Raw genomic sequence first — 12,090 nt, 5'->3', positions numbered from 1 at the left:
ATCGTGGCCATGTTCCTTTATAATCTCCACACAGCACAGCCAGAAGAGGACTGGCCTGGTTCCTCTCTAGGTTTCTAGGGAGTTTTTCCTAGCCACCGTGCTTCTACACCTGCGTTGCTTGCTTGTTTGGGGTTTTAGGTTGGGTTTCTGTACAGCACTTTGAGAAGGGCTTTAGAAATACATTTGATTACATATTAGCTACCTAAATATTAAATAAACTCAACAGGAGTAATAGAGAATTTTAAATTGAAAACATGCAGGATACCCCTTTCCGTTTTTATTTTATTTAGAGTTATGTTTGTTCGAGTAGCACCCCTTACAGACGTTGTTTTTTTTGTTGGTGACATGAAACTGCCAAAACTCTGAAAGGTATTATTGTAAAACAAGATTAGTTGAAGCATAAAATGTTAGTCTGTAATCAGTAACAAGGCGTTGGTATGTTCACAGATTAAATGACACGTTTACATTCATGGTTCACGCATGTTTTTTTAAACGATTTTATTGATTTTCTTAATTAAGATCCTAACAATTTACACATGGATTTTTTTTAACGAGTCTAACAATTTACGCATGGCTTTCTTTTTACGAGCCTAACAATTTACGCATGGCTTTCTTTTAACGAGCCTAACAATTTACGCATGGATTTTCTTTCAGATACCTTTTGGCAGGTATCTGCCTCCATAGCCAAACGCTGAAACTACGGATACAACTTTCTCTGCGCACATATAATTATCATAGTTCATATACACGCCACTAAAAATCTGTTAGTTCGATACATCCTGACAAATTACACCATATTACTGGCCTGCTAATGTGCCTGGACCTTGTACGCTAAACTGCCGAGGAAAAAACCCCATTACTCATCCAAATGGTTACCCAATCAGACAGGCGACGGAGCAGCTATTTCAAAGTGAACCACGCCTTTGAGTCGTTTTTCAAATGATATAGGCTATTCACTGTAGTTTGACTTGAAAACAAGCACATGCTTCATGACATTGTGTTGTTGTTTGCCTAAGTACGATACGTTTATTGTCCCTAAAAAAAAACCTGAAACAATAAGCGTTTTTTTAAATTTCAAGTTAAGGTGTTTTAAGGCGTCAGCATGCTTGGAAGTCGAAACAGTTGGGTAAAATATATTAATTTATTTCATGACGAAAGTTTTGGACTTCAGCGAGGGTTTTTATGGCGGAAGTTCGGAGCTGAAGTCTACGCCCCTTCGTCGGTGATTGGTAGGGATTATTTCATTAAGTTTTTGTTGTTATTCAATGAGAGGCGATTCGTTTTCATGCACTTTTTTCCCCCATTGAAAAATACAGTACCAAACGTTTTAGTTAGATGTACAATTATGCGAGTAAGATCTCTTCGGCACAAACGTAGAAATGAATGACATATTTTTGTAGTTCTCTTAGTCAGAATTGATCTACTTTAAGGAAGCATATCCTGGTCATGTCTTCTCAAAAGGGGCAAACAGTACTATTGTCGCCATTTTTATCGTTTTCCAAGTCCACCACAGTGGATGTGTCTTTTTAAAGAAATACAAATATTTAACTAGGCAAGTGAGTTAAGAACAAATTATTATTTACAATGATGCATACACCGGACGACACTGGGACAATTGTGCACCAGCCTATGTGACTTCCAATCACAGCCAGTTGTGATACAGCCTGGATTTGAACCAGGGTGTCTGTAGTGACGCCTCAAGCACTAAGATGCAGTGCCTTAGACCGCCGTGTCACCCCATAAATGCCCATAAAAACACGGAAATGGTTCCAATGGTTTTTCAGCCATTCATTTTTCACATCGTTAAATTTGCAAACACTTAAAAGAAGCTCCTGCACCATGGGAGTGAAACCACTGCTACACCTGGCTATCAGCGGGGCCTTGTCTGGCATCGAAACAGTTCATTCAGCCTCATTTACTCCCCTTAAAAAAAACAAAGCTGATATGGATGACTTGCTTAAACAAATGTGGTTTCTACTGACAATTGAGATGTATAAACTATGGTATAAGGGGACAACGAGCTGAAGAGAGGCAGTCCGTAATTTAGATTAAGACATTAATTAGTGGCTAGGACCGACGTAGTCTAACTATTTGTTCAGCACTTTTGAAATATACAGCAACAGAATTCAGAACCTGGGCTATTCTTACAGTATTCTCCCTGTACACCAAGTCAGAACTGTAGGATAAATAAAGGGGGAATATAAGCAGACAATGAAAGCTCTTACAATATTCGATGATGACATTTCTCTAAAACAGGCTATAGGCTACATGTGCACCACCAAGTCAGAACAGTAGGAGGGGGAAAGGGTGTGGTGAGGCACATGAGCTACTAACAGCTTACTACACAACATACACTTAGTATTACTTTCTTAGCTACTGTATACATATCTCCCTGGCATATTACATCATTTATGCAGCAGCATACAATACATTTTTGGACTCACCTTGTTGTGCTCACTTGAACAGGAAGGTGGCGGGGCGGTCCTTCCTTTGTCATCAAAGTCTGTCATTCTCTGTATTTATGGTACTTTCAAGACAACTGGGAACTCTGAAAAAAACAAGGTTGAATCATGACGGCAGTGATCTTCAGGTCGTAGCTCTAGAAAGAGGCCCGAATTCCCGACTTGGAAGTCGGATGACCATTCAAAACCATATTGTCCCAGTTGGAGCTAATTTTTTTCCAGAGTTCCCAGTTGTCTTGAACTCTCTGAAGTCTGAGATTTCCGAGTTTCCAGTTGTTTTGAATGTGGCAGAGGTCATGCTGTCGTGACAGAAAAGAGACCCTTGAACCCAGACTTGGACCACACACCCACTCCACTGAATAGCAGGCTAGTGATGGCTTTGCAATGGTTCCAGTTAGCCACTGTTTCCTTCCCAACCACTCATTGTTGAATTTGCGATCTCAAACTTGTTGTGTAATAATTTCTCTTCATATGACAAGAAATTAAAAGGATTTGGCAGTAGATTGTCAAGTTGATTCAAGATGACTGCTTGTCTAGCTTGCCAGCTAAGATTTTGAAAGTATGATGTTGCCATGATCAGTCCAATCAAATCTACCGTATAGCTAACGTGATTACATAATGTTATCTGTGGCCAATGACCTTGAGCCTTCTTGGATGGGCACTTCTAATGTAACTCTATGGCAGCACCCAATGGGCTTGAATTTTGCGGTGAAGTAGTGACCCCTGAATGACAGAAAACGGAGCCAATCACGACGCAACTAGAGAACATTGCCAACCCCTAAACTCCGCTGGCTGCCCCACCACCTCCATCACCACCACCACCACCTCCATCACCACCACCACCACCATCATCACCACCACCACCACCACCACCACCACCACAGAAAGCACTAAATTAGGCTGAAACACCTGCATTTTGGAGCTGCCTTACTCAAGAAAGAAAAAAAGAGACCATGTTTGTATGCAGCTTAATTAAAGCAATATTTTTTTGTACATTGTTTGCAAACTGATATGTCACACGTATTAATGCCAAAATAACATGTAAAACAGGCAACAACAAAAACAGGTGGGTCTCAAAACAGGTGGGTCTCAAAACAGGTGGGGCTAAAAACAGGTGGGTCTCAAAACAGATGGGTCTCAAAACAGATGGGTCTCAAAACAGATGGGTCTCAAAACAGATGGGTCTCAAAACAGGTGGGTCTCAAAACAGGTGGGGCTCAAAACAGGTGGGTCTCAAAACAGGTGGGTCTCAAAACAGGTGGGTCTCTGCACTTGCCCTGAAAGATGGGTTGCCCTTGAAGGGGAATACATTAAGAGGCATAAAAACAATACACACGATTAAGATAATATAAAACCTTTTAAACGTTTTCACTGTGGGAAATATATGGTAGCCTAACAAGCGAATAAACCACAGTCTATTACATTGGTCAATTCTATTTGGACGTAGGCCTACCACTGTATTATCCAAAAGAATGCATATAAACTGTATTTAAATTAAACAAAATTTATAATGAAGCTGGAATTGATACCCATTTTATTTCTGATTACAGATCAGTTTTTCGCACAGATGAAGCGCTCGTTAAAGAAAGTATGGTACAGCTTTAAGAAAAGGGTGTTCCTCCCGAACTCGGATACGAATGAGGAAATACAAACTCGATTCAGGGCAAAAAGTCCAAATGAACGCGCCTCCCTCGGTTTCCACTAATTACCACAGCCAAAGTAAAAAATGACAGTATCACAACAATGAATGAAAACAACAAATAGCTTTTGATCTTAATTGAAGGTTATGTTTAAAATCACATTGTGAGAGAATTGAAGAAATAGGCGGGGTTTGTGGCTGTAGTGACCACCATATCCCTCCCTCCACAGACACAGTCCTCCTTGGTCGTAGGTGCCAGCGTCCAAACTAGACTGCCACACGCCGAAAACATCGCCACACAGCCGGGCAGTAGTCGTTTTGAGCATGACTAATTCAACTGGGATCAGTGTTGTACCACGTAAGTTATCAACTTATTTTTACCTCGTGTTTTGGACCAATTCTCGCATCCGCCTCATTAAAATGAAATCAATGCAGACTCAATTGAACTTGTGATTTTTGACATCTTAATTTCTCTACAAGTTGCACCATGAGATACAAATCAATGTCATGTGTATGTACCGTGGCTACTTATAATTAATTCATAGTCGAGGTTTCTGTAAGGTGCGGCTGGGTGGACACCACGACTTTTCAAAATCCTAACATCGCTGAGCCATTCAAATTAAACGACCGTCTCTCCAGTAATATATATATATATATTTTTTTTGTGTGTGGCGCGCACACTAAACGATGTTTCACTACAAGAGTCTTCACTGACGATTCTCGATACCATGTTGTCTGGCGAAAACAATGATTTGATTAGATTTTAACGTAGTTACGAGCTGTGGTTCAAAGCAAGCCTCACAAAGTCAGACGTTCACGCATACCATACAGTTCAAAATCTAGCAAACGTTTTGAATTGAATAACGTTGTTTTGTGAATTTCAGAGCTGTTTTGATACTTTTTTTTTTGTTGCTTTGGTTCAAAGCAAGTCCAAAACTTCTACTAGAAGGCATCGCTCCAGGATGGAGCGTCAACACATTCTGCCTGAACAGCGTCATCTCACTGGCGACTTCTCCTATTGGCTATTGCATATCACCGTTCTCAAAACTTTTCGTGACACATTTTACGCTACAAAGAGCATTATAGATTGTGTTTGTGATGATTTCAAAATCAAACATGTTTGAAAATATCGGGACGTCTAAGGACTGCTCAAAGACGAGATCCGTAGCCCTTCGATTGCGTCTCGTGGAGTGAATACCCGGTTTAGTTGCAACAGAGTAGCCTTACATAAACCTGCTATTGGATAGCCTACAGCAACTTGGACTCCGGTTAACATAGTAAAGGAACATCTGGGACATACAAATAACTGATATACACTACATGATCAAATGTTCAGCAAGCAGGTGTCCACTTACATCTCATTCCAAAATCATGGGAATTAGTATGGAGTTGGTCCCCCCCCTTTGCTGCTATAACAGCCTCCACTCTTCTGGGAAGGCTTTCCACTAGATGTTGGAACATTGCTATGGGGACTTGCTTCCATTCACCCACAAGAGCGTTAGTGAGGTCGAACACTGATGTTGGGCGATTAGGTCTGGTTAGCAGTCGGCATTACAATTCATCCCAAAGGTGCTTGATGGGGTTGAGGTCAGGGCTCGATGCAGGCCAGTCAAGTTCCTCCACACCGATCTCGGCAAACCATTTCTGTATGGACCTCGCTTTGTGCATGGGGGCATTGTCATGCTGAAACAGGCAAAGGCCTTCCCCAAACTGTTGCCCAAAAGTTGGAAGCACAGAATCTAGAATGTCATTGTATGCTGTAGTGTTAAGATTTCCATTCACTGGAACTAAGGGGCCGAGCCCGAACCATGAAAAACAGCCCCAGACTGTTATACCTCCTCCACCAAACTTTACAGTTGGCACTATGAATTGGGGGAGATGGCGTTCTCCTGGCATCTGCCAAATCCAGATTTTTCCGTCAAACTGCCAGATGGTGTTGTGTGATTCATCACTCCAGACAAAGTGTTTCCACTGCTCCAATGGCAGTGAGCTTTACACCACTCAAGCTGACTCTTTGCATTGCGCATGGTGATCTTAGGCTGGTGTACAGCTGCTCGGGCTGTAGAAACCCATTTCTTTCAGCACCCGACAAACATTATTTGTGCTGACGCTGCTTCCAGAGGCAGTTTAGAACTCTGTGGTGAGTGTTGCAACTGAGGACAGACCATTTTTATGCGTTTCGGGACACTTGTTGGTCCGGTTCTGTGAGCTTGTGTGGTCTACCACTTAGCGGCTGAGCCGTTGTTGCTCCTAGACATTTCCACTTTTCAATAACCGCACTTACAGTTGACCGAGGCAGCTGTAGCAGGGAAGAAATATGACAAACTGACTTGTTGGAAAAGGTGGCATCCTATGATGGTGCCACATTGAAAGTCACTGAGCTCTTCAGTAAGGCCATTCTACTGCCAGTGTTTGACTATGGAGATTGCATGGCTGTGTGCTTGATTTTTACACATGCAATGTGTACTGTCCACATACTTTTGTGTGTGTATGGTTTTATTTTACATTTGTGTTAATTAATGGATGTCCATGTTACAAATTGCAGTTTGTACAATATGTTAGGGTAAGGGTTAGCTAACATGTTAAGTAGTTTAAAATGTAGTAGGTAGGTGTTAATGACCTAAAATGGTGAAGTTGTCCATGATGAGATTGTGTGTTTGAATTTTTTGGTTTGTTATAGATCTACCCTGACCAACCAAGTAACCTTTAGATATACCCTGACCAACCAAGTAACCTTTAGATATACCCTGACCAACCAAGTAACTTTTAGATATACCCTGACCAACCAAGTAGCTTTTAGATATACCCTGACCAACCAAGTAGCCTTTAGATATACCCTGACCAACCAAGTAGCCTTTACATATACCCTGACCAACCAAGTAGCCTTTAGTCTTATGGTACGATTGGTACGGTAACATATCATATTAATTTAATCTCCCTGGGTTTTCGTCTACAATGTTACGTCTAGTCTGAGACCAGCCTGCCTGCAGTGATACAAAGTTTCATCACCAAAGTGGATAGGTTTGCCAAGGGCTATGCTTTTTAATTTCCTGTGAGGCACGTTGAATAGGCTGTCCAGCCTAGTCCTGTGTTTCTGTCGTCACCTTGTGCAAAATGTAAAACTGCAGCTATAATAGGCCAATCCTGACCTATTGAACTCTTTTTAATCTAAATGTGTATTGTTGTAGTTGTAAGGCGGTACGGGCAGTAAAGAGTAGTGTGGGTATCAACATGTGGCGTCCTGTATGAAGATGAGGCATCCACAGGAAGAATGACTTCTGCTGTCTGGTTAAAGAATTTAAATTTAATACCCAAATCGGTATAAACACTCATCATTTACAATGTGAAACGACAAGCGTTAATTCCATTTGAGTGGAGGAAGACCAGAGTTATTATTGCCATTGACATGCCAAGAACAAGTCCTCAAAAAAACACATTACTTTTAAGTTCCTGCTTTGGCTCTAAGCTTTCAGACCCTCCTGTACAATAACATAGGATATGACCTTTGAGGATATGACCTTTCAGCTTTAGCTTTGTGACCATGCAGCTGTTGTCTGTTGCTCACAAAAGGCCCAAAACGTAATCCTCAGCCTTGGTTTGATTTAAACACAAAAGTTCAACACGTGGTTTAAGCACGAGAGCGTAGACCTGCACGTGGTTGTAAGATGTGTGTCCCCGGTCTGTACGTTCCTCTGCCGGGTGCTCTGTGTAGGCCGGAGCTTGGAGGGAATCCGAGACAGCAGCCGAGTCTTATTCCTAATGGGCAGGACACTCCTAACTTCGTTTTGTTTATCAGTGGCTGTTACAGGGAGAGAGTTTTGACATACAAAAATTCAGGGAATTCTCTGGACAATTAGGCATAAATTTCACCTAAAAGTAGGTACTTTTTCTTACGTTCTTTTGTGACATCAGACTAGCCTGATTATGCTCCAATGGTATTTATATGATTCTGGTTCAGTGATTTATAGCTGTGTTAATACATTATTTAACTGGTTATCTTTGTCTAAAATGTAATACAAGTAGTTGGACAGCCTCACGGGGGGAAAGAAAGACAACCACATCCTGTCATCTGTCCTCAGTGGAACCATTCCACTTGACACGTAGCAGGAAGCTCCTATTTTTTTAGCCTTCTTCTAGATCCCGTTTTAACAGTAAACTTACCCAGAGACCTGTGTTGACATAAACCTCTGGACCTACCAATGAAAATAGTTCCGTACACCTACAACACGTCTGGGAAGTTACTGCTTCAGTGAATGTCAACCACTGGACAATAATAACTGGCATTATGTGGTCCTTTTGACATAAACCTTCTGTAGGAAGGGGATCAGTATGCCATTATGAGTTTCCCCCCGTCTCCCTGTCTCTTTAATTAACCAATCGACTTTTGATATAGTCTGGTATTGTTCAAATTGATGAGGATACTATTGGTTTCCTCAATGGCTGAATTCACCTACAACATAGTTTCAGACGTGTGTGTGTGTGTGTGTGTGTGTGTGGCGTAGTGCCACAGCTAAGGAATATGTAGAGACCAGGGCCTATGATATTTAACTTTCAGCGACATCCATAGAGGAAATGGTTACTCCTAACTTATTTACCAACACGTACTCGAACACTCACAGGGCCCACATTGAACCCTCATAATATCCCCATGTCGCATCACTGCAAATTACAGTCATTCATTTTTTCCAGGTGTGTTTTTATTGCGCAGGTTATTTGAGTGGCAGGAAAGCTGAAGAGCCGATATGAGGGGCCCCTGTGTTGAGGATCAGCGTGGTTGATGTGTTGTTACCTACCATTACCACCTGGGGGCGGCCCGTCAGGAAGTCCAGGATCCAGTTGCAGAGGGAGGTGTATGGTCCCAGGGTCCTTAGCTTATTAATGAGCTTTGAGGGTGTTGAACGCTGAGCTGTAGTCAATGAATAGCACTCTCACATAGGTGTTCCTTTTTACCAAGTGGGAAGGTCAGTGTGGAGTGCAATAGAGATTGCATCATCTATGGATCTGTTGGGGCGGTATGCAAATTGGAGTGGGTCTAGGGTTTCTGTGATAATGGTGTTGATGTGAGCCATGACTAGCCTTTCAAAGCTGACGGTAGCATGATTCTCTGTTGGTGATATGTGTACGATCCACACGGAGCTAGAGAAGGGAGGGGAAAATGGGATGCTCTGGGACCTGCTGTTGTGTAAGTTCGAGAAGGATAACATGTTAGACGGGAGGTGAGGAAGCCTCTTTAGACTATTGAAATGGACCCCTAAACTGTCCCTTCATTGTGTGTAGTTGAATCCCAATCAGGTGTTTTATGTAAAGTGAGGGATGAGGCAGGAGAAATGTAACCATTCTCAAATGAATTTTATTTTTTATTTTACCTTTATTTTACTAGGCAAGTCAGTTAAGAACAAATTTTTATTTTCAATGACAGCCTAGGAACAGTGGGTTAACTGCCTGTTCAGGGGCAGAACGGCAGAATACACTGAGATATGGATGAAAGGACTGACCGTCTATGATATAACAAATTATAGTTGTAACTAGGTTGAGGCTATACAGTGTTTGTAGACAAACATTGGAGTAAAATAGGCTCATATTTGGGTTTTGATGTGGTACGACACACACATCCATATCTTGACCCCCCCCCCAAAACATTGGATCTGTTGGCAGGTAACTGGGATGGATACACTAAGGTTCCGTGACCCGGTTAGAGGCATGTCACGAACCCGGCTCGTAGCCCGTAACAAAGGAGACAGCGCGGAGATGGAGAAATAACTTTATTTAATAAATATATTTGTTAACCATATCCAGGTCACAGTGTAGTGTGAGTGCCAAAACAAATACAATGCAAAGAAGCCCCCAAAACGCCTCAACCAAAGGAAAACAACAGTATGCCTGTGTGGAGAGAGTCTCCTCTGCGTGTTGGGGGGAGGGGGAAGAGGTGTGTCCCATTTCACGGATGACCCTCGTAGCTCCGCCCACTGACATCCTATAAGGGAAAACGAGAACAGAGCGAAAGAACTCATTAGACAGACTGGTCAGTGGTGTTCGGAGTAGACCACAGTCAGATGCTTCAGGGTGAGTGGGACAATGGGGGAACAAAGACATACACACACACACACATCCACCCACCGAGAGTGGTATGTTAGTACATCGTACAGTCACATGTAGACACTGTCACATAGAACACACAGTCACTAGACACGCTCTCACTCCCTCGCACACAGACGGGATGCACACCGGAGGAAAACACAATGACCCGATTGTCTGCTTCATGTGGCACTGGATGGAATGTCTCACGTGGGGAATGTCAGGAGAAGACGGGGGAAGATACGCACTGTAACCTTTGACCCCCCCCAATACCTTTCCCTCCTGTGAGCCAGATTCAGTCAGGAATATCTAAGACAGTCTTGTCTGACATGATTGACACCCTTGATTTTAAGGGTATGATCTTTAACCCTCTGTAACTTTATCACTCATTATTTACGATTCATTCAGGATGATCTGTAACCATGGTAACATCCACATTAATGTAGAAGTGCATAGAAACATATATTCTTATTTACAATAAAAGTGACTAGAAAATGACACTCATTGTTTACCATCAATTTATATTGGGCACAAAATAATCTGAAACACAACCATCGCGCACTAGGATTGTGGGACCAAACCATCACCTGTTATCTCATCTCTGTGAACATGGAAGACCAACACGGAACCAGGCTAAAGGTTTTTGTGTGTGTGGGGGGGGCACCTTGTGGTTTTGGCCTCAGTCAGTCACGGAGGAAGTGGAAAGATTTTCCCCAAACTAAAGAGACCTTGTGGTGTGTGTGTCACTCCATTCCTGATGGCACACGGATGGCCGGCCCCCGTCCAAGCAATGGCCCTTAAGAGTCCTGATAAACAGGCCTGCCAACTGGCCTGATAAACAAGCCTGCCAACTGGCCTGAAACAAGCCTGCCAACTGGCCTGAAACAAGCCTGCCAACTGGCCTGATAAACAAGCCTGCCAACTGGCCTGATAAACAAGCCTGCCAACTGGCCTGATAAACAAGCCTGCCAACTGGCCTGATAAACAAGCCTGCCAACTGGCCTGATAAACAAGCCTGCCAACTGGCCTGATAAACTGTCCTGATAAACAAGCCTGCCAACTGTCCTGATAAACAAGCCTGCCAACTGGCCTGATAAACTGTCCTGATAAACAAGCCTGCCAACTGGCCTGATAAACTGTCCTGATAAACAAGCCTGTCAACTGGCCTGATAAACTGTCCTGATAAACAAGCCTGCCAACTGGCCTGATAAACTGTCCTGATAAACAAGCCTGTCAACTGGCCTGATAAACAAGCCTGCCAACTGGCCTGATAAACAAGCCTGCCAACTGGCCTGATAAACAAGCCTGCCAACTGGCCTGATAAACAAGCCCGCCAACTGGCCTGATAAACAAGCCTGCCAACTGGCCTGATAAACAAGCCTGCCAACTGGCCTGATAAACAAGCCCGCCAACTGGCCTGATAAACAAGCCTGCCAACTGGCCTGATAAACAAGCCTGCCAACTGTCCTGATAAACAAGCCTGCCAACTGTCCTGATAAACAAGCCTGCCAACTGTCCTGATAAACAGGCCTGCCAACTGTCCTGATAAACAGGCCTGCCAACTGTCCTGATAAACAGGCCTGCCAACTGTCCTGATAAACAGGCCTGCCAACTGTCCTGATAAACAGGCCCCGTCAACTGTCCTGATAAACACTGCTTTCACCACAGTCCTGCTCTGTCTTGCAGATCTCTCTTTCTGCTTCTGTCTTTCTGCTTCCCTCTTTCTCTCCAATAAACTTTCCCAGAGAGCGTATGTTGAGGGAAAACAACGGCGCGAGAGATGAGGGGAGAGCTGGAAAGTTACAGGGATTACGGTCTCCCTGGAGTCAGCAGTCTCCCTGGTGATACTGACATTCTGTCTCTGTCTTTCTCCCTCTCCTCTCTTGGCCATTTTCTAAAGGGCTGTCGGCGGAC

General features: G+C 43.1%; 1 protein-coding gene across 3 annotated transcripts in view; it reads left to right on the top strand.

Annotated features, from left to right (window-relative positions):
* Positions 1 to 993: 993 nt before the first annotated feature.
* Positions 994 to 12,090, top strand: part of rell1 (RELT like 1) — a 64,875-nt gene continuing 53,778 nt past the window's right edge. Inside the window, exons 1-2 of one of the 3 annotated variants that reach the window (XM_046328093.1) lie at positions 994 to 1,229; positions 4,332 to 4,459. In XM_046328093.1, coding sequence (XP_046184049.1) covers positions 4,426 to 4,459 — 34 coding nt within the window. In that variant the 5' untranslated portion in view covers positions 994 to 1,229; positions 4,332 to 4,425. Of the gene's footprint in view, positions 1,230 to 4,134; positions 4,460 to 12,090 lie in introns of those variants that run through there. The other 2 variants (XM_046328094.1, XM_046328092.1) reach the window with 2 other exon arrangements.

The sequence above is a fragment of the Oncorhynchus gorbuscha genome, linkage group LG25, assembly GCF_021184085.1.
Source record: "Oncorhynchus gorbuscha isolate QuinsamMale2020 ecotype Even-year linkage group LG25, OgorEven_v1.0, whole genome shotgun sequence".
In the NCBI taxonomy this organism is placed as follows: Eukaryota; Metazoa; Chordata; class Actinopteri; order Salmoniformes; family Salmonidae; genus Oncorhynchus; species Oncorhynchus gorbuscha.
The sequence above is the reverse complement of the archived record's forward strand: the minus strand, read 5'-3'. Positions and strand labels throughout refer to the sequence as shown.